This window comes from Vicugna pacos, chromosome 4 (assembly GCF_048564905.1).
Source record: "Vicugna pacos chromosome 4, VicPac4, whole genome shotgun sequence".
NCBI classification, from domain to species: domain Eukaryota; kingdom Metazoa; phylum Chordata; class Mammalia; order Artiodactyla; family Camelidae; genus Vicugna; species Vicugna pacos.
In genome coordinates this window covers 71,833,356-71,860,098 of record NC_132990.1, presented here as the reverse complement: position 1 = coordinate 71,860,098, position 26,743 = coordinate 71,833,356, and the positions used below count along the sequence as shown (strand labels likewise).

Here is a 26,743-nt window from a genome sequence, read left to right as displayed (position 1 = left end):
TATAATCCATTTTAATAAAAGCAAAACACAACTTCAGTTCCCTAAACGTGTTTAAAGAGGTGACCTTAATTACATCATTTTCCCTTCTCAGCTGATAAGTCTGTTATTGCCAGATAGAAAAAGAAACAAAAGGCTAGTTTGATAGAAGCTGCCCCCAGGCAGGAGTGTTTGGTAAACCAGACTACTTCATTCTCCCCAGAGAGAACCTCTGGAGAAGTGTGAAGAGCAGAAGAAGAGCTGGGATTAAGTGCCTTCCCTTTGTCTTCAGCATTTCTCTGCCTAGGCCTTCAGAAAGGACCACAATCACGCTACCTACCAGGAAGGGAATCATGATGGGGAAATGGAGGCATCTTTCTGCTTAAAAACTAGACAAAGAAGATAAACAAGCAGGGAGAAAGGTGTCAGAAAGTTGGTTTTCCTATCACGGTTTCTGTGTCTGGGAACTTTACAGTCAAGGCAGCATTTGGATGGAACTTCTCTGAAATCCGGGGGCAATCAGTGCACATTTGCTGGTAACACCTCAGGTATCCCTGCCCGCAAGCCCCCCAGGCTCCTTCCTGCACATCCCCAACCCGGGGAGGTGGGGACTGCCACTGCTACCTTAGATACCAGACAATGCCTGACACAGACGAAGCTGCCAAAAATATTAGCTGAACGACTGTTACGTTTGTATTATCGATGCTGTACTGGACTCACTGATGTTGAGAGATGAGGGAATTTAGATCCAGAAAGTCTTGGTGCGGTGCCTGACATCATGGGGCCAGCCAGCGGGAGAACCAGGGCCCGCGCCGGCTCTTCCGGCTCCTGCCCGGCTTCTCTCCACCACCTCACTTGAGGATTTAAGAGGCGATGTGGCCCATTAAACTAGGGCCGCCTCAACTCCGTCATGCTTAAAACCCAAGAGAGGGCGAGAGCACAGCGGGGGTGGCCACCTCTGAAGAACACTGAAGTATCAGTCACCTAATAATATTTTTATTTTTCACGATGACGAAACTGGAAAAAGTCTTAACTTTCTCCTGCTGGTGGAGCACAGGAAAAGCAGAAATGAAAGCTTGCAGCGGAAAGCGGGCCTCCAGCACCTTCCCTCCCCCAAACCAAAGGCACACTGGAAGATTTTATGGAAGTCGCCGGCTCACTCTGACAAGGGCGTCTTTCCTTCCTGCCCCCGAGTCATCACTCCGTCACCTTCCCAAGAAAGGGCTCATGGGCTGCTTGCCATGGAAGACAGCCCACGTCTAAGTGACGATGCAGGACACAAGGTCTCGGTTTCAGGGGTCGCCGAAGCCAGTGTCTCTGAACTGACCGAGAAAGACATCTTCTCTGAGCACTGTGACTGCTGAGATGTAATCTTATATATAAAATTAAATGAGGCAGCACAGGGCTAAGAAGATGAGCCGGTGTGTTCTGAGTGCTAATTCTCAACAAACCTCTGTGCTACTACTGTGATCACAGCCCTGGAGGGGAGGTGAATTTGGAGAGAAGTGACACTCTGCATTGCTTCCAGATTTATAAAATATTCTTATATACCCTGGATCCTCACAACAATCTTGGGATGGTAGGGGGTGGTTTCTGAATTACTTTACAGGGATGAATAACCAGCATCGAGTAACTTGCCTGAGTAACACAATGCAGGGCCCTTGCATAGCTCTAGCAGGGAGCCATTCACATGTTGTGCAGTGCACAACCTGTGCAGCCATTCATGGTGGCTCCATGTGATGGTCACACACACTTCTGACCCCAGATGTCCCGTCAGTCGCATGCTTAACCTCCTTCCACTGGCTTCCCATTGCCCTCAAAGAGGGAACATGGCACACGGCAGCTCTATCTGCTGAATAAACAGAGAAATAATCTTTCTCTTCTCTTTGCCTTTAATTATATCCTCATTGATTCAAAAAGGATTGAAGACAGCCTCTATCCCTCTTTTAAACATAGTCTCTGATGTCTCCAAGTGCTCACAGGTGAAAGCTCTCCAACACGACGTAGTGTGGGAGTAAACCAGGATGGGAGCATCCCCAGCTGGACGGGAATCAGAAAAGCTTCACAAAGGAGGGGGTGTGGGGACAGGCCCTCAAGGATGGGTCAGCAGAGAAGGTGGGGGAATCTAGGCCATGGGATTGGCAGGGGCAAATGCACAGAAAGACACAAAGGTGAGGACACAGGGAATGACCCAGGCTGGTGGGCACAGGTGAAGAGAAACAGGGAGAAGACACCACACAGGTGGAGACCGGCCACTGACCGCCACAACGCTGGGCAGGTGAGGGATGAATGAGTGCAGTCAGCAGAGGGCTGGGGCTGGTGTGAAGGCCTGATCTGAGGAGTGGGAGATGAGTCTGCCATCTGGGCAACTGGACTGAGGACTAACAAAGTGGGTCAAGGAAGATGGCCAAGCAAGAGCGAGGCACTGACACCTGGTACCAGTCAGCGCCGTAAGTGGGGATGCAGGAGAACAAAGAGGACCACACTTGAAGCTCAGGTCCGGAAGATGCGACGGGGGAACTGGACATAGCTATGGACTTCATCCATCACAGAAGGATGAACCGGAGCCCAGCTGAGGAGTTTCGCGGTCTCTCTCTACAAAATCCTAGCAGAGGGACTAACAGAGCAGAGGACTTCCAGGAGGCAAGTGTTCCCCAAGCGCCCTGTGCGTCTGCCCGCACACGCTGTTCATTAACTCCGGTGACACAGAGACCGCGGCGGGTGTGTGAAAGCACGTCCAATTAGCCAGGCCTACATGAATATTTGCACTCCTAAATCTTTTGCATTTCGAAAGGGTTAAAGCTTATTATTAGCATATAATTTACAGTCCTTTCTCCCAGGAAAGGAATAATGCACAGTAAATGCCACATTCATTTTAATAATACATGTTACAGTCTGTGCCCAACATCTGCACAAAGGTAAAGGAGACAGATTTTTTTGACGTGTCCCACTCTGCCATCTAAACACAGGCTTTTTGTTTCTTAAGTGACGGAAGGTTTAATCAAGAAAGCAGGCAATTCATCAATCGAAACAAGGCAGCGTGTGAGCGCCTGACAGCACACACATGGTTGTGTACAGAGCAAACCTGGCCACCTGTCACCCGCACCTTTACATCAGGATGTACAGATACACTGCGCCATCAAGTCCCCACCCGCTCCCATGCATTTCTGTTTTTTCTTATTCTGTTTTTCCTTGTGCTCGATTTTGTTGTCAGGGCAAGAGTAGATGGATAGACAAGGGACATGGTGGCTGTTAGAGGGGATGACAAAATTTATGTGCCTTTAAAATGACTTATTTCCTCCTTGATTTGAGCACCATCATTATAAGTATTTTTTCACTTCATTGAGGAATTTCCCCATATGCTACTATCTGGGGCTGCGTCAAACTGATGTCCCTCCCTCGCATCCCTGCCACCCTCCCACACATTCGCCCCCCACCTCTCCGACTAGTCCTAGGTGAGCCTGAAAATCCTCAGCAGAGGATAAAGGAAAGCGGGGGTCTGAAGTTCAAGGCCACATAAGCTGCGTGAACATGTCCATGAATGACAGAGGCCACAGGGGTACCTGTGAACACAGAGAGGGCCTAACGTCACTCCAGGGCTGCCCTGCCTTTGTGGCTATCAACCCACTCGCAGGCTGACACTCACTTCAGTACACGGGAAAAGGAGAGCCACACACACACAATACACACGCACACTCTGCAGGTTAATACCATAAATGTTACACACGGAGCAGCTGTTGCTTAGAACACCTTACACAGAAAAGAACAGCATATCTCACGCACCCTATTGTTTGAGTCTTTTGTTTTTCGTTTTCTAACCTGGCGGTGCCTTATGATCATTAAAGTATTAAGTTTATTTTCGATTTTTCAGGTGAGATTTTTTTCCCCTAATTAAAAGACAGAAATAATGTAATCACTAGAAGTGAAAGGAAAATGTTTATAATTGTTTGGTATGCTGCAGATGAGTTTTTAAATGATCACACTGTAAAATATACAGATTCTTTTTCATAGTAAGATGAAGAGCTGGTAGCAGAAATTCTATCCAATTGGATGAAATATATAAATCATGAATTTCATAATACTGATAATTAAATGTCCATCTTCCAATTTAAATGAGGACTAGATTAAAACTGCATGGAGAAGGCTGATATTCAGAAATCATTAATTATTTTTAATTGCTTTGCGCTTTCCTGGTCTGATTTCAGAGTTACATGGCTCGTACAGGGTTCTCTATTTCAGATAAAATCCTTCTCTCTGCACAAGTGTTGTGGCTAAACTGACTGGCCGATGGGCTCAGACTTGTCCATGCTCACACACTTCCTGGTGTCAAACATTTTGAAAGGGGGTTGGTTTTTAAGAGGGAACAGCTGTGGAGGGCAATAAGCTGGTTTTTCTAGCAATCAAAAAGAAAAAAAAAAACCTGAAAAAATCAAAGAAGCTAAAGGCAGTGTGACCACCCCCCCAGCCCTGCCCCCAATCTACCCTGTCCTGCCAGGTCAGTTTCAGGTTCTGGCTTTGTCCTGGTGCAACCGTGTGCTCCATCACTCAGAAGAGATGCTGTGGGTGATAAACTATATGGTCAGCCTGGTGCTGATGGACAAACGAAGGTGTTTGCGCTGAAAGGAAAGGAGGCCCCCAGGCTCCTACCCAGCACGTGCATTTCTGTACGTGGCTTGTCCCAAATCTGGGGGTGGTTGGAGTTTGAGATTTCAGGTTATCACATGCTGGTTTTAATATGCATCTGCTTAAGTTCACTATTTTATACGACTATGTCAATTCTTTCAAAAGGGGAAAAAACGTTTTTTGGTAAAAATTCTTCACGTGGAGCTACAGATCAGTTGATAACCACCACAAAAACAAAAGACTAGCACAGCATGATGTCCTGTACCTCAAGTCACCTATTCATCAAGGGAAACCCACCATGAGACTGACAGGACATTCCTAGGTGGGAAAAAGCAATCCTGGGTGCCTCTGGGCTGAGCCGCTTGGCACAGGGGTGTCCCAGGGGCTGGACTCGAGGCCAGGGAACTCCTCCCTCTTGACGTCCCCCCAGTCTCCAGCCCTCGGGCACCTGCCGCCAGGCACAGGAACATTTCTTAGGAAGCATCTCACTCAACTTCCAAACATTTTAGGGGTTCAAATGTGAACAGATCGCCCTCACACCGGCACAGGCTGTCCTTATTAAATAAACTCACTGAAAAGTGGACTTTCTGTTGTTCACGGCATCTTACAGGCCTCTCTCCACTCAGAATTCACAAAAGGAATAGTTTTTCCCAAACAATGAGCTGTAAGATGGTTGATCAGTGGACACAAGGTTCCAGGGGATTGGACAACAAAACAGAATCATTTGCTCAAAAAGGAACAATGAGGAAATGATTGATCTGTGGCCCAGAAGTGACTTCCAGTAGAACTCGACAGCATATTATCAGTCAGAAGGCTCATGAGCACTCAGAAAAGATGGCCATCCCTGGGACTGGCAAGGATTCCCAAGAACCTGCCAAATTAACACCAGGCCTGAATCTTTTCTTATTATGAGTACAACATGTGCTCTCATAGAGAAATAAGACACCGCAAAGAAACAAAAAGAAGAGCAGGGCAGTCCAGGGAAAACCACGGTAAACACCTTGGCACGTACCTTTCCAGATCTTCGGACATGTTTTTTTAAATGAGGTCACACTGCAGGTTCTGGCTGTCACTTCACTCTTCATGCACATCTTTTTATCTAAGTCATCCTTTTTTTTTTTTTCAAACTTGAAAAGTTAGGGCCACTGTAAGGATGTTCTATAATGTAACTGCTTGCCTTTGTTTCAGACATTTACGGTATCCACTTCCCCCCTTTTAAGTATTACATTTAAAAAGCAGTGAGGCTTGCCCTTGCGGAATAATCCTTTTCGCACATCTGTAAGTATTTTCCAGAGGAAATTTCTGAGAGAGGAAGTGTGAGGATCAAAGGGGCGCTTCACGGCCACTGTGATGAGGGTACAAGGTGGCAGAGAAGGGACACGAGTGCCTCGGGACTGCAGCACAGAGTCCGCAGAAGCTCCTCAGCCCATTTCTGTGGGCAGGAGAGAACTGCCTACGGGCAGGATGTGCAGCAGAGTCGGCGCGTGTTGGCTGATGGAATGCACAGTACCCTGAATGGCTGGATGGATATGAACGTACAGGTGAACACGGGAGGACCTCGCAGAGGTGGGCTGGCTGCTTGGAGGTGGTGGCCCCAGACGCTGGAGGCGTTCAAGGCGAATCAGGACAACTGCTGGCCCCAGAGATCACAGGGGGTCTTCCCAGGCAAAGCAGACACTGGGCTGAATGCATTTCTTCCTCCCATAACCATTTGGGAGCACCTCTGTGTGCTGGAGAAACCAGTAGGGACGGTCTGAGCAGTGTCTCTCCCTTTGCAGGCACAACAGAGACGAACTGTCTCAGTGAAAGGTACAGAAGGGGTACATTACCAGGTCTGCCCTTGGGAGAACATTTAAGAGTAAATATTAGTTTAATAACCATACATACAAATTAAATACGGGCTGCTTTTCAAATTGCATTGTTTAGAAATCTACTTATCTTAGGAAGGGCCTGCAAACCAACGGTGCAGTGATCAAATGTTTTCAGGAATGGACCTGAGCAGACAGGCAGTTCGCACCGAAGGCTCAGTGCCTGAAGTGTGCGGCGAGCGTGCGCCAGAGCCGGTGCGGAAGCAGGGCAGTTTGACGATTCATTTCACTACCAGCAGAGCGCCAGCCGTCACGGCTCCCGGCACGGGGCAAGGGCGACGGCCTGCGGCACACGTTCCCTGGACTGTGTTTGGAAATCTTAACTTAGCAATACCAAACCGAGACACGTCACTCAGTGCCAAATACGGGTGGAATGGGGGCGATGCTGGGTGGGGGGCCTCTGCTCCCTTCTAGCCAGACGGCTCGCAGGCGGGCTGCCAGTGGGCGGCGGGCAGGCTTCCCGGCTGCACCATGGTTGCCCAGTGCTGAGCTTGCAGGCCTTCTGGAGCCAGCCGGTCCTGCGGGGTACTTCTGGCAGCATCACAACGAAGCCGTCCTGGACCCTGGTGGAGTAATTTGGTGCCTGCAGCCGCCGAGGAGGCCTGAGCTGCCTGCTGCCGTGGGCTGCAGCCTCAACTACCTCCGTTTGGAAGATAAAACCCAATTGACTGCCACTTACATAAATGTAACAGGAAGTTTCTGAATGGCTTCCCCTGTGTCTTGAGGCTGTTACCTTGGTATTGCTAAACTAACAGCTGAAATGAACCCAGACAACACCTCATCAAAGCCGCGGGGTGAGGAAGCAGCGGTCCAGAGGCAGACAGGAAAATTCCTGCCAAACCAGAGGAGATTTTGCTCTGTGGGCCCTTCTCTGCAGAACCATCAACAGCTGGGAAAGCCATCAGAGGACCCAGGTAAGGTGGGGGTAACCAAACACCACGGCTGGAAAAAGATTTGCAAGCTGGAGGGGAAAAAAGTCATTTGCTTTGATGGAGCTTTCCTTATGTGCGTTCGGAACGGGGCCGCCCTGCTGGGTTCCACAGACTTATTTTGCACCACTCTACTACTAAGCATCTGGGGAAATAGTCAGCTTTTCTACAAAATAGGTCATCTTTCCACACTTGTTATGCTTCTTGTCGATTCTGCTGAAATAGCCACAGCACAAGAGAAATTCTCCCTGGAGTCGCTTCTCTGAGACAGCACGCTCCTTCTCCCCTTGGGGAGCTCGGCTGCCGGAGCGGGGCCGGGGCCGAGGGCTGAGAGCACCCCTGTCCCGCCCTTTCCCCAGCAGGAGTGCCACCCAGAAATGGGACAACCGGCCTTTCTTAGGCTTCCAAACCTATTAGGGAATGATCATAAGAAGAAAAACGAGTACTGACACGAATTAGACCATTGTTCTATTCCATCTATTTAGTAACCTGAAGTTGCAATTTTTAGAAAAAAGATTACCTTTCAAATAACCGATTCATTACGGTACATGAATGACTGCCATGTTCCCGTGTTCAACACGTCACTCCCCATTAAGGGTGTGTGCTGGTAAGCAGCACCGATTTGCCACTTCCCCCTGGTACACCAACGCCCCCGACTGGAGGCCCCCTATAATCAGAGTCAAGGTTGTGGGCTTCCTCAGCTCTTAGCAAGTCACCTGCACTGCCAGGCACCTAATGAATCTCAATTCTGTAATAAGTCTTGTAAGTTTTTCCCCCTCTGGGTGAAGGTGAAAAAGAAAACTAGGACTGATGCAGTTCCTGCCAAGGAAACACTATCCATTTCAAGGCCAAGTTCAGAAATCAGACTCATACAGTTGTGGTGGGGGGAGGCGGGGAGGCCGCCAGTGAAGGCTCTGGCCACAAACCTGGCTTTGAGAAATGAGAGGTGAGGACAGACATGGACACGGAGGGCAGGGGACCAGGCCTCCGCTCTGCGCGGCTCCCCAGTCCCCGTAGGGAAGCTGCCCTGGACCTGGCAGGTGAACAATGTGCTGACTATTCTCTAGAAACCTCCCTTCAGGCTTGTGAAATCCACACACTGTTTTTCATCATTAGTTTCAAAACATGCTGAGTATCTGGCCCTGCTCTAAGTGCTGCGGTGACACAGAGGAAAGGGGAGGCCGGGTCCCTACAGGGCATCTTGCAGGGGAAAAAAGAGGTAAGACACACAGATGCCGCTGGAAGCCAGCAAACAGGGAGTGGGAGGTGGCCCCAGGACGCAGACGCGGCAGCAGCGGCCCACGTACCTGAGATGGCATACAGATTGGAGTGCTGGTACTCGTAGTCCGCCCGCGTGCTGTTCCTGCCTCGGAAGGTGGCAGGGAGTGTTAGAGAGATGTGCCTGAGAAAGACAGGAGAAAGAGGAGGTTACAGGGTGCGTGGCGCACTCCCCAAGGCTCAGAAAGCCCACAGCGCATGGGGCAGGGGCGGCACCCCTGGGGAGCTCCCGGCTTCTCTAGCAGGACGTCCCCACCAGCTCAGGTCCCCCAAGGTATTCAAAAGCTTCCAGACATCAGTGGCCACCTTTTTCCATACTGGGAAGTACATCCAAGAGAAAGCAAAGGTTTCCCAAGCCTTAAGTGATGTCCCACGTGCCTCAGGAGGTGGGTGTTTAATCCAGATCTCTGCCCACTGGGCAAAGCGCACCAATGGGACTAGAACACTCAGCTCTGCACGCGAGCCTTGGTTTGTTCTTTCGTCTTGGTTCCATTCTCCACCCAGTGGCTTCCACACCTGCCTGTGGGCCTGCTGAGGATAACAGGAAGCACTGTGTGAACGACGGTGCTGGGAGTTACCATCACCACCTGAGTCCAGGAAAGAACGGCCCACTGAGGATGAGGACGACACACTTCCCTCAAGTGCCATGTCTGCGTGTGCCCCTCGCGTGGGAGCACCCAGTAGGTGCTCAGACAGCACCTTCAATGACCCAGCACATCTTTTATGGTGCAGGTGCCAGCCATTAAAGCTCACAGCACACACAGCACAAGCGGGTACTCGATCAAAGCACATAATCCATTTGGTGTGGTCATCGGTTGCCTTTAGCAAATGCCAAGAATAAAGATTACAATAATAGGAAAGACATTTAAAACCCAACAGGTCTGGGGGAAAAAAGCAACAAAATTACCTCCTTTTGGTATGACTGGGGTCGGTCTGAAATCACTCAGCAGCCTGAGCTGTGGTCACACATAGTCATTTCCAAAATGGAAAAGACCGAGGGACAAATGACCACGTAAAGAAAGCTTTCCACATGTTGCCTTCTTCACACAATAAGTGTGTGCCCCCCTAGAACGACTCTTGTACGTACAGACTCCTGGGAGTAAGGTTCTCTAGGCGGGGCCAGGAGTGAGCAGGAGCCTCCCAGGGACGAAATGAGCACCGAGGACGGTAAAGGCGCTTGGTCTGCCGGGCTGTGGAGTGAGCAGCGATGTGCTCACCGTGCCACTGGCCGGCCCGGCTGGACCAGGCGGCGGGGCCTTACTGAGCGCTCAGGGTCGTGGGGGAACCAGCAGACACATCCCTCGAGTGTGTGTCCTCGGGGCACTTGGATGTACACGTAGTGAACTTCACTGATGAACTAAGGATGCCGAGGTAAGCTCCCCACCCCCACAAGGAGCTCTCAGGCTACAAGGGACAAAGGTGCAGGAACAAACTACTGTGCAACAGGACACGCTTTCGGAGAATAAAACCACACGCCGAGTGTACACGAAAGGAACAACGCGTTCTGGTAACAGGGACAGGGCTTCTGGTGACGCCTTCTCAGAGGAGGCTGCGGGTGTTCCAGGACGAAAAGGACTGACAGGGCAGCCAGAGAGAGCCAGCTGTAGTGCAGGCGGAGGGTGCCCGTAGGAAACACAGCCGGGGCCAGACTGCAAAGGATGCCAAATGCCACATCAAGGGGTTTGGGGTCTATCCGCTCGGACAAAGGTTCCCAAACTCTGTTCTGCCTGTCCCAGCACAGATGCAGTCACTGGAGTCACGTGGGAACTTGCTAACAATACAGATTCACAGCCCCGACCCCAGGGAGTCTGGTTCAGTGGGCCTGGGGTGCAGCCCAGAAATCTTTTTAACAAGCTCCAGCCGTGACTCTGAAGACTGGCCAGGTTTGGGAACCCTGAGAGGGCGAGGAGCAGCTGCAGAAGGGTTTGAAGCAGTTGATCAATGCCTGTGACCACAGCACTTAGTCAATGAAGCTGAGCAGACAGAAGGATGAATTATTGACTGTGGTTGTGGTTGAGCAGAGCTAAAATGATGACAGGCGACCCTGTGGAGGGGGCTCGCCCTGAGCTGGGCCTGGGGCCTGCAGATCCCACAGCTCCCTTACGGCTCCGTACGTGGCCCCTGCGGGGCAGGTACAGGGCCCAGTGCAAAGTCAGAACAGGGGACCTGGGTCAAATATTAAGAATTTCAAGATGGTGACAGCAGAGCTTTAAACCAAGCGTGAAGCCCTTCTGAGCACGGGGCCCTGTGGGATACTCTGGCTGCACGCCCACCAAGCTGGCCGGGGGCAGGCACTGTGACAGTGAGGGCATTTCCAGGAGCCAGGGAAGGACCGAGCTTCAGGGCTGCCACACCTGGAGACTGCTGAGTCCTGAAAGCCCTAGGAAAGCACATCCAACTAACTAAAGACATGAAATGTCTGCTCTGTGCAGCAGCCGCTCCAGGAGGCCCTTAGAGGAGGTGGGGGTGTTGGCAGAACCTCAGACGACAGGCAGACTGGATGACAGCCCAGAGGTCCTCCTCCCTGGATGAGAAGACACGGCCAGCCCAGCCACTCGGCCATCCGAGATGGCTGAGTGAGCCCTGGCCCACATCAACTCCAATCTCGGGGGGGACTCGGGGTGGCGTGACCCTGCTTTCGCAAAGCTCACTCTGCAGCAGGGGATGTGAACATGTCCACGAAGTCACAGGAGCTCTGGCAGACAAACAGTCACGTGAGGCAAGCAGGAGGACCCCCCGAGGTCACCGGGGAAGCGCTGTTTCATGGGGACTGGGGCTGGCAGGGCTGGGGTGGGCAGGGAGGAGCTCTGGGGTGTCTCCTAAGCAGCAGGAGGTCCTGCTGAGGGAAGACCGGCCCGTGGCCAGAGCCTGAGGGCCAGGGAGAGGTGCCGACCAGGCTGAGGAGAGCCACGGGGCCACAGCACGCAGGGCCCTGCATACGTCCTGCGGGATTTTTAAGCAGGTAAGTGACAAGATCTAATTTACAATTTTAGAAGATTACCTGCCTGTGGGAAGGTAAGGGCAAGAACTGAGGTGCCACGGTAGATGGGAACGGAGCAGCAAATCATGACGAAGATGATCATGGAACCTCAAACAATCATGCAGCACCGACTGTGTGCAGACCTCAAACCATCTGCTACAACCCTTGAAATGAACAGTTTTGTGGTAATTCTGTGGCCCACGGAGCTAAAGAAGGAAGTGTGTACTGGAGAATCAAGGAGCCTGGCTCCTGAGCTGCCCCGTCCACGTGGACCTCCTGCTCCGAGCGTGCTTGCCTCCCGGTGCACCAGCCTGTGCCTGGCCAACCACACCCTGACCCTTTCCCTCCTTGGCCTGGGTCTCCTTCCCCCTCACAGATGGCACCTCCCGGCTCCTCCTCCAGTCTTGTAAGGGTTGCTGTTTGCTAGGGTTCCGGTTTAGCTCTCTCCTCACTCCACACACTTTTCCTGGGCAGTCTGATTCGTATCCACATGCTGGGTTTGGCCGGCCTCACACACCAGCTCCCCTGTCCAGACTCTGTCTCCTGTCACTGCTTATTTCTGCCTCCACCAGGGAGAGTGAAAGTCTCATGAATCTCTGATTATGCCACGTTTTTTCCTGCCTCAGCCTGATTCTTCATCCACCCTGCTCCCTCCTCCTAGAATCGCCCTTTCTTCCTCACCTCCTCTCCAAACTCCCGTTGGTCCTTCAAGACTCCACGTAAAACTCCTCTTCCTGGGCTTGTCCCAGGCGGAACCAGGTGTCTGCACATCCTCTCTCACTCCAGTTATCACAAGACACTTCCTCAAGGGCAGGGCCAGATCTCATCAATGTGGTAGCCCATTTTTTTAGGACAATTTCTTCCCCAGAGCAGACAATCACTGAACAAGTGATTGTGGACCAAATCAGGTGTTGAATTTACTCCATTGAAACCCCGAGTGTTTCCGGGTGTGAACCGCTGCTGTCCCTATTACTGCATTTCCACCTTGTGCATTTGCTCAGTTAAACTTGGGGGTCTCTGGGAGACCCCAAGATGCTCCGCATCCCACTCCTCTCTGCTACAGAGGAGAACAGGTATGATGTAAGAAGTCAGTGGTGGCAGCAACCAGGAATTTACCAGGGAGAAAAAAGAAAGTTTCTGATCACATACCATAGACAAAGGGGGGCTGACAAGTAAAGGGGAAATTAAAAGAGAATTCAAGTCGTAGGCCTGACTGTATCTTTTACAGACTTAACTGGTCAGTAGGGATCTGTGGAAAGCAACTCGAGCCCTAGCGGCCGATGAGAGGGGGCATGGGGCAGCACTCAGAGCGGAAGGAGGGACGAGCCCCGCCCAGAGCGAGCCGCAGGGAGAGGAGTCCCTGCACCGCCAAAAGCCGCCTCTGCGTCTTCGTTTCTGTTGCTCCGGCACACAGGGAGGAAGGGACGTGGGAACAGGAGGACGAAAAGGCACATCAAGGCCACTCGTTAATGAAAGTGAAGAGTTTGGGCCAAGGGGACAGGTCCTGTGGTTGAGACGAATGAAGAGGTCACCCACTGAGGGAGAAGTGGCCCAGGGCACCAGCGTGAGATCAGCCTGAAAGTGAGGACAGAAGGGAATGGCTCTGCCGTCGGCTGAGCCTCAGAGCCAAGTGAGATCCAAGCTCCTTGGCGTCTGGCGGGGACCCACCTGCCAGGTGCTGGGCTGGGTTCCTTCGCGTGCGTCACCTTGCCTAATCCTCTCAGTAACCTTTTCATTGGGAACATTTTCACTTAACAGAAGAGGAGCAGTGAGTGCTAGAACTCGTGTAAACGTTAGTCCACGTGTCCCCCAGAGGTTGTCCTCGTCATCTTAAAGTTGCTCTGAGGTGTCATCTGCACCATCAGGTACACAGAGTGAGGTTATACAAACAGGAATGCGGGGTCCACCCTGAAGACCCTGTGAAACTGACGATGCCAGGGACTCAAACTCTGTCATTTACTACCTCGGTGACCCTGACAGGTCGCAGTCCCTCTAAGGTAGTAGAAAGGGAAAAGACATATGGATCTGGACAAGGAACGGCCTGACCACACATCCGGGGAGGCAGACCAGCTGCAGTGGCTGGGAGCAACGACACCGGAGTCCGCCCGACACAGGTTCAGATCCCAGCGTCCCCAGCAGGAGCTGGGCGCTCTGATGTAGCAAGGGCGTGTGCCTCCCCGTACACATCTTCTTGCAATGCAGGCAGAGCATGTGGCCCAGGACCAGGATGTGGTGAGCACATGCAAGTATAATTCCTATTCTGATTTTCCCCATTCCTTGCCATCCCTGGCACTATTTTAAGTCCTGCTTCTGCGGGCCTCAGGACAGGACCCTCACAAAATGCACTGTGTCTTCCCTCTGCAGGGACATGAATGAAATCCAAGCGGCTCCGAGGTCTTGAGGTCCTGCCGATTCTGACCTACCCCTCCTCTCTGACCTGGTCTTGTTCGTGGCCCTGCACCTACACCCTCCAACCTCACCAGCTGCTTCTGGTCCCCCACCCCCTCACTCTCATTCCCACCTTGGGGCCTTGGCCCTTGCTGTTTCCTCTGCCCAAAACACTCTTTTCTGGGTCTCTGGAGGTTGACTCTTCCTCCTCCATCAGGCCTCCAGTGGTGCTCTCTCTCAGCACCTCACTTTCCGGCTCCATAAGATAGTCGATTTGTTTACATGTCATCAGAACACAGCTTCCGTTACACCTTCTCTTTCCACCATATCCTCGGTGCCTAGAACAGTGCCCTGCACACAGTGGGTACTTTAAAAATATTAGGAAAAACCCTGTAAGATTATGTAATGCTGCTGAGGGAATGAATGACCCTGATTATGACTTGCAATTAGAGATAATCTGGAGAAACTTACAGGAAGGCTTTCCACTCGTCGCCTTTTCATCCTTGGGACTGGGTTGGTTAACAGTATAGAAAATGCAACTATTTCTGATTCGTGGATATTTTTATATAAACAAGAACTGCATTTGTCATGGCATTGCTTATAAAGCCAAAAAATGGAATCAAATTAAATATTAAATAACAAGAGACTGCTTAAAAATTATGGTACAGCTATCTGATAAAATATTTTACAGTCACTTAAAATACTTTAGAAGACTACTTCATGGCCTGAGCCCACACCCTAACCACAGCATCTACTGAGAAAAAATATAAAATCCTCATTTTTACTTGGAATTGTCATCAGTTAACCCAACACTCTTTGGCTTATTTCCCATAACCTGACTGCTTAATGAGATTAAAGGAATGACCTACTTATGAGATTAGGTGTTACTGGAGGAAGAAAAAAAGAGCCAGCACTTCGGCAGACCATGGACACGAACGCTCGTTTTTTCTGAAGCACCTAAGCAGGGAGCTGCGAGAACAGATAGGTTCTCAACGGAATCAACAAAACTGAGAAGTCCGTGAACGTGATGCCTGCTGGCGCCCCCACGGACAGCCATTTCAGTGGAGTCATTTCAACGGTCCCCAAAGTTGTTGCTCACTCTGTGATCACTCTAGATCGCTCCGTTGATCTAGAACGGTGTGTTTCAAGAGAGTTTATAAGGATCACCGGTAGACCAAGGAGAAGTAAACCCCAAAACTCAGGAAACTGTTTCTACCAAGGATGGCACCTAGAGATGAAGACCTTCTGGTACCACCCCCAGTAGATCCGTGGGCCACTGCAACAAGGGACTGACCATTTGAGGCCAATGATTTCTACCACTTGACTCAAGAGATGGATCATTATTCCAAAGTCTGTTTGGTAACCAGAGAAATCCAACTAGAACAATGTAGGGGAGCTTTACCAAGCCTTCCTCCGCGTCCCCTGCCCCAGGAACTGCCCAGAGGAGATGGGGCACACCCTGCCGAGCCCTCATGTCTCTCTGCAGGGGGGACTGGCCGTTCTCCAACAAACAGGTCAGCATCCTACGTGCTGCCGACAACAGCTCCAGCTAAATAGATGCTGAGGGAAATTTCATTTTCTTCCCCCCAAGTCAGTCTTCGACACATTATTCAATTAACATGGCCACTAAGCCGCAGACAGCTCCATATAAAAGCCCTTCAGTTATAGAATACATTTTATTATGTGACAATAGTTGCCAGCACGATTTATTTCCTTTGATGGGATTCTGCTTTTTCCTTGTTAATTTAAATCTGTATTTTCTAGTGCTGATTCCAGGTCTGTGTGAATTTTTAAAATGTTACCATTAATCTTCTGAACCCAGTGGCCACATATAATGAAGATGGCTCTGCCCAGGCAGCTGCGATGCCGGCTATCCCTTCCGACTGTCGGGGGCAGTGCTGAGGGACCGGCGGCTGGGAAGGCAGGGGCTGACTCACAGTTAGAGACAGATGTCACTTTTCTCTTTCTCTCTCTCTCACACACACACACGTAACCAAAAGGCTTCACGGTGTTAAGTCGCTCCCATTCTTCTTCTGGCTGTATTCAAACCGCCTCCTGGGACAGCAGTTTTCCATGTGTGCCCCAGGGACCTCTGGGGGGTCCTCAGACTCTTTCGGGGAGCCCACAAGTCACCACCACTTTCATAATAACATTAAGACATCACTTGCCTTTTCTCCCCTCATCCTTTCACAAGCAGACAGAAAACTTTCCTAGAAGCTACATGACTTCTATGTCATCACACTGATGTCTGCTTAGGTAGTCTTGTGTTTTACATTTATCTTAGTTTTAATTTTTAAATGTAGATGAACGTAACCCACCTAAACAAAAGCTCTTTTGAATCTTCATTTTTTTTTTCCCAGCAGGATGGAATCCTCAATTTTTAAGACTATGAAATCCTAAACCAAAAAGTTTGAGAACCACTGTTCTAGGACAATGTGTTACATGCAGCTCTGTGAAAGACTGGACACCTAGCCAGCGAAGCGGAGTCAGGTGTCTGGGTGCAGTAACCCTGGGTCAGGATGTGCCTCGGACACGAGCCATCTCTTAGTCAGAGTGACAGACTACTCAGATATGTAAATGGTGTCCCCCAAAAATGAGAAATAATATTTGTTTATAGACTTTCACGTGCAAAGAATCCATGGTTGAAAATATTTAAAAGATTGAAAAAATTCAAATTAGGAGGATGAAATGATACACATCCTAAACAGATTTGAAGGGCCAGCCTCCAGTCTCCAAGGTTCTACAACAGCTAAGGAGAACAGGGAAAAGTAATGAAGATTCAGAAGATTATCTATGAAACAGTGAGCACCCAAGTGAGGTGAGGGGAGGGAGGGAGCAACACACATCCTGCATCCTCATGAGGGCCTATAAAATAGTCCTACAACAAGATAAAAAGAACATTACCTTTGGGAAAAATTTTACTGTAGGGGTTAGGAAAAGTTATCTGCATTAGAAATAATGCAGAAATAAAATTCAAAAAAACTGATTAAGTAGTATCACGGATACGATCCCTCTGCCCCGAGATTTTCCAGAATGCAGAGAAAGAAAGAACACAGAGATGACAATGATGAGGAAAAATAGCAAAAATATGGGGAACTAGGACCAACCTAAATATTCTAGGTGTTAGAAAGAAATCAGGACAATTAAAGGAGACGTAACTTCAAGAAACAGATGAAAGCTTGCCTGATTGAAACAAAGTCCAGACAAACAAGCCCAGCAGGGCTCCCCACATTCCAAGCAAAATCAATTAAGGAGACTCACAGCTAAATAAATTCTGATTTCAAGACTAATTTCAAGCCTTAGTGTAAAGCTATAGTGATCAAGAGAGTGTGGTACTGACAAAAACAGACATACAGATCAACAGAACAGATGAAGAGTCCAGAAACAGACCCTGATATGTATGATCAATTGATTTTCAACAAATATGCCAAGACGGTTTGATGCGGAAAGAGTGATCTTTTCAACAAATGGTGCTGAAGCAACTGGAGAGCCAAATGTGAAAAAAAACGAACCTCGACGCTTACCTCACACCACGTACATATACAAAATGACCCGAGAGAGTCACAGAACTATTCTAGAAAAGAGGAAAGGGAAGCAGTAGGTTATTAAGTTCAGAAGGCCTGGGGTTTGATACTTTTTATTTAAATGCATCTTGACTGAACAGGCATAGCATGGCCTCTTTTAGAAGAAAACACGGGAGAAAATCTTTGTGACCTTAGGTTTGGCAAAGATTTCTCAAACAGGACACAAAAAAAGCATAAACTGTACCAGAAAAAAAATGATAAACTGGATCTCACCGACATTTAAAACTCTTGTTAGTCAAAAGATGCTGTTACAAAAGTGGAAAGGCAAGCCACGGACCTGAAGGAAAAATTGGCAAACGTATATCCAACTTACAACAAGGATATAAGCACAACTCTTACAACCTAATAGGAGACTCATGATCCAATTTAAAGCAGACCACACGGTCTGAATGGACACTTCAGTAAAGAAATACACAAATGGCAAATCAGCACATGAAAAAATGTCTGAAATCAGTCATTAGGGAAATGCCCATTAAAGCCACCAGGAGATATTACTACACATCTGCTAGAACGACAGAAATTAAACAGACCAACAGCATCAATTGTGGGCAAGGATGAGGAGCAACTGGAACACTCTGCATTGCTGATAGGGATGTAAGATGGTACAACCACTTCGGAAAACAGTCTGCAGTTTCTGAAAAAGTTAAACATACCCTATGGTACCAGCCAGCCATCACAAGTATACAAACCATTACATATATAGAACCCAAGAGAAATGAAAGTAGATGTCTTTACAAAGACTTGCACACATGTGTACTGAGCAGCCTTATTTGTAAAAGTTAAAAACTAAAAGCAAGCCAAATAGCCAACAACAAGTGACTGGATACACACGGTGGTGGAGCCGCACAATGGATGCTGCTCGGCCATCAAAAAGGAACGAGTGATACATGCAAGATGGATACATCTCAAGATAATGATGCTAAGTAAAATAAGATGACAAAGAGTCTATTTGTACATGTACTCTTTTTCCATTTGCATAAAAAGTATAGAAAATGAAACTAAATTCCTTTCCTGGGACACTAAATGCTGAAGGCTAGGGAGACACAGTTACGAAGGGAAAGAAGGCTGAATGAGTAGAAATATTCTGAATCACAAGTTTTCTTTTATATGTGAAGCTGACAATAAAAAAAGACCATTCTTGTCCCTTTCGCTGAAAGAAATACATTAAGAACATGCTCCAGGTGATTCAAAATTAAGACCTAAGAATGGGGACGTAATGGGACAAAAGGACCAGCACTGACTCTTTCTCTCTGGAAATCTAGCCTGAGGAAATAATCTGAAACATAAGAAATGACTTATCTGAGATAAAAAAACAATAACATAATGTTCGCTGACATTTTCGCAGGGCTTGCCCTTCACGCGCATCATGTAATCCCCCCCCGGATCCCACAGCTGGGCGCCGAGATCATCTCTATTTGACAGAAGGTCTCAGAAAGGTTCAGGAACCTGCCTGAGGGGGCACAGCTTGGATCTGAACCCTGATGGGACAAATTACAAAATGCAGCTCCGAATCACGATGCACTATGCAAAAACTGGGAAGAACATTATGCCTGATTTAGAATATTTTACAGATATAAAACGATGTTTGCAGGTTTTCTGGGTGGAAATGGGAGAGGGTGCTTATGACAGGACGCTGAGTGAGGAACTCGGGCACAGACTGTAGGGAGAGTGATCTCAGTCAGCCACAGGAAGAGGCAGAAACCCGATCCTTATGGCCTATTTCTTTGTAAGAGCAAGGAATTGGGAAAATGTTCACATGCTAGTGGGGCAGACCAAGGAGAAGGAATGAGCCAGATATTCTTGCATCAACATGGCCAGATGTCAAAGACAAGGCTGTTAGGTCACAACAAAAGGGAACAAAACAGAAACCAAGTTGCAGAATGATGCACGTGTAAACCGCGACACCAACAACCTACTTCTATGGGTACACACAGATACACGTGCCCCAGTACAAATTGGACCTGAAGGATATGCCAGCTGACAGATGTGATGGCCCTGTGCTAGCGGCAGGACGGAGAGGCAGGGCGATGCCCGTGGTGTGGACAACAGAAGTCTCTGAGGTCCAAGTGTGGACTTCTACCCCCTGCTTTTTATATGTCTTTATATGTTAATTTTTCTAATGAGAAATTATTTTTCTTTTTATCAGGGAAAAAAGCCAACACTAAGAGGAGAATTCTAGGAGGGTGAGGGTATATGAAAGCACTCTGCACAGCACTCGGCGCTCAAGGAGCACCTAGTTTTCCAGATAACGTGGCTGCTGGCGGACAGAGACCAGAGGTAAAGGGCACAAGAAAAGTAACGGGATGGGGGAGGGATGGAGGGGGAATATGCAAAAGCTGCAATGATTGAGTTAGGGTGGTGGGAGAGGGGGAGGAAGAACACAGCAAACAGCGAAATGAAATTCCACTTTATTCCTGCAAAACACCATTGGGAAGAAGTCATCTGTGACACACAGCTTCTGTGCCAGGTGTAAGGACGTGCTTAATGAATGCCATTTAATGAAGAAAAAGGCTCTTATAAAACACCTGGCACAAGCAGGGTGAGGGAGTCACAGGAAAGGGGACCTGCGCCGCACCTGCTGGCATTTTAATAAGCACCTTCTAGAGCGTCCGCTCTCCAAGGCTGGTCAACGGTGTCAGAATGAGGTCCCTGACCATTGCCCACATTCGCTGACTGTCTGGGGAGGCTTATTTCTTAAGGACCATATGCTCAGGTATTGGATCGCCCTGGAAGGTAATTAAAATGAATCATCTTCAGCTGGAAGGGCCTGACCAGCACTAGCCTCCTCCTCAAAGACTTCACAGCCAGGATTCCCGCTCCGGGTCCCCTGTGCTTCCAACCTGAGGTTCTGAGTTACCATTCAGATCTGTGAAGACCCAGAGAGGTGAGAAAATACCACAATTTTTTCTTGTAACTTGGTTCTACTGAAAAAGAAAGTCAGTCATTTTAATGACTCTAGGTCTTACAATATTTTTAGGGGTGGCCATTTTTTTTCTCACTGATTTTGGAGCCAACCTCAGAAAGAAATTACGATGTGGAGTGTTTACCACCCTTTCTCATGATCTGATGAGACATTTTGCTTTGTTTTGTAACTGACATCAACAAAGTGAGGTTTTCCAAAACCTAAAATGAACCCATTTCTTCTGCAATAATAATTCACCACCTCAAACTTTCTATGCCCAGACCTGAAACTTAATTCCAAATATATCTACTAACTTGATGCCAGCCAAGGGGAGACGAACTGTGGTTGTCAACAGGCACATAAGGCTGCTACTATAATCAATATATTGTGACCAACTCAGTCTGCTAGTTTCTAGCTAAGCTCCAACTATATGCCAAGCACTGCATTTGGCCCTGAGATAGTTTCTTTTTTTAATGATAACTGTATATTACTAAATGAAAGAAGCCAATTTGAAAAGACTACATACTGAATGATTCCAACTCTGTGCCATTCTGGAAAAGGTGAAACTATGGAGACAGTAAACAGATCAGTAGTTGCCAGAGGGGCCGGGGGGGAGAGGAACAGGCACAGCACAGAGGATTTTTAGGGCAGTGAAATGACTGTTTGTGATATTATAATGATGGACATGTGTCGTTATACATTTGTCCAAACTCACAGAATGTACAACACCAAGAGTGAATCCTAACGTAAACTACAGACTCTGGGCGATTATAATGTATTGATGTAGGTTCATCTTTGGTTAAAAAAAAAAAAAAAGAAAAAGCCATTCTGGTGAATGAGTGATGCTGGTCACAGAGGAAGTTATGCATGTGCGAGGTCAGGGGTATATATACTAAATCTCTGTACCTTTCTATTTTGTTGCAAACCTAAAACTTCTTTAAAAATAAAGTCTTTTAAAAGTGATTTAAAAAAACCAAAACCCAAATAAGACTCAAATCTTTCCCCTTTAATCCATAAGTAAAATGAAACACACATAGAAATCCTCTTTCTCATAAAGTAAAAGGCTCTAAATATCATAAGATATACAAACAGAAGGCTGTAACGTTATATGCTTTGATTTTTAAAGCCACGGCACAAAACAAAACAAAACAAACATCGGCTGAGTGCCTACCATGCACCAGGGACTCCACTAGGCCCTCTCAAGAATCCAGGGACGTAGGAGTCCTGGTTCCAGCTGCCAAGAGGGAAGAATGTGGTCAGGGAGAAAGGGCCGAAGCAATGAAAGGACACGGAATACTTTGTTCCTGGAATCATCTGTGACTTGGACAGTTACCACTTACTGAGCACTTGCACTACTCTTTATGCTTCTCACTCATCTCTAATCTTCACAACCCAGCGGGGTTCTACGGGTCAGGGGAAAGAGGGTTCAGAGAGGTTAAGGAACTTGTCCAAGGTCACACAGCTAAAGGAATTGTCTGAGCTAGGATTTGAGCTTATGCTTTTCCCACTATGCCATGTTGCTTTACCATGACAACACAAGCACAAAAGTATAAATGCAGAATGTTCATTTTCCATTGAGGCAACCCATTTGCAGTGATCAATATAATTTCAACCTACCAACTTGACTATATAATGAGTTTTCCTCATGGGCAACACAAACACACAGACACACACACACACTCCAACCAAATCACTCCACATTGGACAAGGGGGAAAAAAGCTGCCACTGAAAGACTAAGGAAATCACAATTCCAAACTCCCCAAGTTCCTAAACGCATAACTTTAAAGTATGTGCAGCTCGACAGCATATGGCAAATCAATTACTAGTTTAAATCTTAAAACAAAAACATGGCAAGTGCGGTGCAGAAATAATCAAGAACAACAGTTCAGTTTAGATTACAGTGGGCCACTAGAGTTTTGAATACAATTAATCATCATTCCAGGCAATGGGAAGCCATATTGACACTTATTCCTAATTTGAATATTTAATTAGGGTGAAGTTCTTCATCAAATTATCGCAGAACTGGGAGAAAGCCTGGAAGATTTACACAATTACTATCTTAACCCCTTCCCAGCTGCTCACCTGTGAGTGCAGCTCTGTGGGGGAGAAGGCCTGCGCCCAGTCTGACACCGTGGGAACTTGGTGGGGGTGCCGGTGACTCAGGCTGCAAGGGGCCAAATGGTGGCAACAGAAGGGTCTGAGGGAATGAACTGCTTGAGCTCAGAGTAAACTCTGAAAGGAATCCTGGATAAAAACAGAAAGTCCCATGCCTGCATGCCCACCATGTGCCTGGTGTGGCACTTCCATATGTTCCCCCATTTAGTTCTCACAACAATCCTGCATAGAGGTATTCTTATGCCCATTTTATAGACAAGGAAACCGAGGCTCAGAGGAGTGTTGTAACTTACTCAAGGTGACATTGCTTGTGAGTGGTATAAAGAAGGCCAAGTTGCTCATCACACACACACACACACACACACCCCTACCTGCCTTGTACTTACCAAAAGTGAAAAGAGAACACTTAACAGTCAACAAAAATATATTTAAAGCTGTATTGTGGATATTTTGCATTGTGCAAATAAATCGGAGGATGAGGGCAACCAAAACCCAGGCCTCCTCAAGCAGCATTCTCAAATTCATCTCTTGGATTCAGAATGCACCACTGAGCTCCCCGAGTTGGGATGTCATGATGATGCTGCGGCCAGCGGCTCAGGAGATGGGTGAGGTGAGGGGCAGCCAAGCACGAAGAAACGGCCTTGGACACAAACTTGAGACATGTTGTTGCCACCCAGACCCTGCACCAGGGAGCCTGGAAGAGGTGGTCACGGCAGAACACCACTGGTGTCCAAGGGGAGGGGAAGGTCAGTGGCAAGACAAGAAAATGTGAATTTTTTTTTTCTTTCAAAATCGCAGTGGCTCCACAACAGCATTTATAGCTACCTATCAGTTTGGATGGAAGATTACATTTCCTTCAGGTCCTCTTTCTCACCTATGAAAAGACTTTTATTGACATTTCACAGACTCCATGTGATTCTGTGTGACCGAAAGTAACCCATTTTCCCATGCAGTGTCCCCCGGGGACCCCCAGACGGGACCAAAGGCTGAGTGTGCACATCACACAGGGCCACTGCAGGTCTAGAGGTCCTTCTGCTTCCAGACCTCACCCAGCTACTTAGAATGAGTGATGTCCTCGTAGTTTCTGATTAGCCATCTTCTTTTAGAAGCTTGCGATGGGTTCGATTACCCTCTTGAGGATGTCGCCAGAGCTCCACTGGCCACGGCCACTTCTTAGCAGGTGGCGGATGGCGGGACAGAAGGGAAGAGCTGGGCTGGCGGCGGGAGACCCAAGATCCGTCAGCCCTGCTCCCAGCCTGCTCGTTGCGGGAGCAAGAGGCATCGGGAACTTTGAAACTTTCCTTTGTATATTACATTAATCCATATAAGAAAATCTCTTTTAATGAGGAGTGATGTAGTTACAAACTCTCCAGAGCCATAATTAGAGCAAACTAATTGAAGTTGTGTTTTGACACACTTTCCAAATTCACGGGTGCCGGATGACATATTCACAACACTGCTGCCGCACAACCATGGCGACGGCAAAATCATTAGGCTAATAACACGTATTTGCATTCTTATCATGCCGGCAGCTCTCCCTTAAATACTGTTTCTACTACTGCTCCTTTACTGTAAGTTTCCACGGAAAGATATTAACAGTAATTATTAGTACTTTAGTGGAATTTTAACGTTAAAGAATAACAACCTGCATTAACATACACTGGATGCCAAGTCCTCTCCTTAACCACCACTGGAAGGTCTGGGGGTTCCTCCTCTGCCCCCCACCCCGCAACCTGATGGTGACGTGACCATTCCAGCTTCACCCAGTGGGACCTGAAGTCCAGGTTTCTGAACTGTTGTTTGATGAGACAAATTTTTTTTTAAAGTACATTAAAATGAAATAGTTAAGAAATTTTTTCCAAGCAGCTCAAAATAAAAAAATCAACAATTTACAACACAGTCTTTGGTAATAATACTAATGAATTCCAGGAGGACGTGCTTTAACCACTCTGCCACCACCCTTTCGGTGATTAAAGACAGACCTGAAATAATGGGGACGTGAGAAGGACCAGCGGGGGTGGGGGCGGGCCTGATCTGTCAATGGGGAGGCCCTGTGTGCCACCAACAAGGCCAATTTTTTGGATGCTTAACTCACTCACACACAGAGAGGAAGACTCGACAGTTCTAAATAATGGTTATTAATGACTCCCTCCTCCAAAGTGACAAATTACTTCTGGAATTTGGACTCGAGGAGGTATGAAGGGTGAAGGCAACGTGACAGAAAACGCCAGCACCCGGGGTTCCTGCTCACTCTGTGCTGGAGCAGGGCCCGGCCCTGGAAACAGTGATGGTCAAGGGCCCTCCTCTCTGGGCTTTCGGCAGTGCTACAAGGGCCGTGACCACAGCCACCCCTGCCAGGCGTCTGCGAGCATCTCATATCCATGACCCGGGCAGTGAAAAGCTTCTCATCCCACCTCCCGTTGGAGAATGTAGAATGCCAGGCGCTCCGTAATGGGGAGGTGAGACCTGGTCTCAGCCCCACTTTCCCCACGGGCACAGCACCCAGTCACTTCCGCCGGCCCCTCGTTGGAACCTTAGGGTTAGACTAGACAGTCACTAGATCTGGGGCTTCTATAAATAACTTGGGATCAAGAAAAACAACCGTCACATCATTTATCTTTCAAAATCCAAGAGACAATGAGGGCTTAGGACGGCACTGCCTTAACTAAAAATGAACACTTGAGTAGAATTTCAAACTATTTAAATATATATTTCAGGATAGATGTCTAATCTCGACTGGGGAAGATTTAATTGAGTGAAGAAAATGCTTTCTTAGAAAAATGTCACAGACCATACTCCTTTAAAGCTTCAGAGTTTTCAGTTTCTTAAGCTACCATCTTTGGACCAATCTATTATTTTTCAAGTCACTGATTACTCAAGAAACAAAAAAAAAAAAAAAAAAGGGGAAACTAACTTTCATAGCTGCAGCAGCACTCCAAATCACGGTATTTATTCACTACATTTAAGTTTTATTACACTTGAACCCTGCAGTGCCAAAATACCTACCTCCATTATGAAAGAGATGAAGAAAAAAGCCAAGCCTGGGACGGAGGGCAGCACACTTCCATTCCAGATGATCTAGTCTCACCTTATAAACTGAAATATTTAAAGAGTCTCTAAACCTCACTGACCCGGCTTTTAAAAACAAGGAACACATGGGCACACTAGCTTTTCATCTTCTTCCAGCCTACTAAAATATCCGCTTCTCCAAAATTCAAGAGTAGTGAGGCTGCCAAAGCCAGATTCATGAAAGGCCCTGTGCGTGAGAGCGCAGGCCAGGCGGCGAGCAGTCTGAACGAAAACAAACCCTATCAAAGAACCGAAGGCACATTCTTCCCCTTCTTGCCCAATCAATCTCAAAAGCTGTGCAAAACAATTTGCTTAGCAAAATGGAGCAATGACTAATTAGGAGGTGGAATGTGGGCTCTGGGCTGGAAGAGTTTACGCCTGTGTTTGGTCCTGGGAGAGCCCGTGTCACTGGCTGCAGGAGACACTGAGGTGCAGGGAAGCCCCGAGGCTCCTGGAAGGCAGGGAGGACACGAGGGTGGGACCTGGGCTCCAATCCTGGCTCCTCTGAGTCCTAACGCTCTGCCCTTGACTAAGTCACCATCTCTCCAAGCTTCGGTTTTCTTGTTTCTTGAAAAATGAGGACACGATTATTCACCCCACTGCGTGGTTGTGAAGATTAAAACAATATATATGGAGTGTTTACACAATGCCTGGCACAAGATGCTCAGAAAGTTGTAGCTGAAATAATAACGATGATGGTGATAATCATATTTATTCTGATAATTATTAATATTATTATTCAACTGGAAACAAAACATCTGCTGCTGAAGAAGGGAGTTCAGGCTGGATGCTACCCTACGCACGGGCAAAAGCCCCACCCAAACAAGTCCAAAAGGCCTTCGAAAAGTTACTGCAAGCAAAGGATTTTATTAAATATCCAAATTGATAATTGAAACCCGGCCTTAAAATAGAATAGCATGGGGGTGGGGAGGGCAGGGGTGGTAAAATACCAGGAAATTTCGCTTAACACTCATTTTTACTTTGGCGGCTAGATTTACACTGAGAGGCCCAGGTGAAATATTCCATGGAG

General features: G+C 47.9%; 1 protein-coding gene across 4 annotated transcripts in view; it reads right to left on the bottom strand.

Moving 5' to 3' along the window:
- The window catches only part of MVB12B (multivesicular body subunit 12B), a 234,488-nt gene that overhangs the window by 63,699 nt on the left and 144,046 nt on the right, over nt 1-26,743 (bottom strand). For all 4 annotated transcript variants that reach the window (XM_072960130.1, XM_072960132.1, XM_072960131.1 and 1 more), the window contains one exon: nt 8,704-8,798. In XM_072960130.1, coding sequence (XP_072816231.1) covers nt 8,704-8,798 — 95 coding nt within the window. The remainder of the gene's footprint in view (nt 1-8,703; nt 8,799-26,743) is intronic.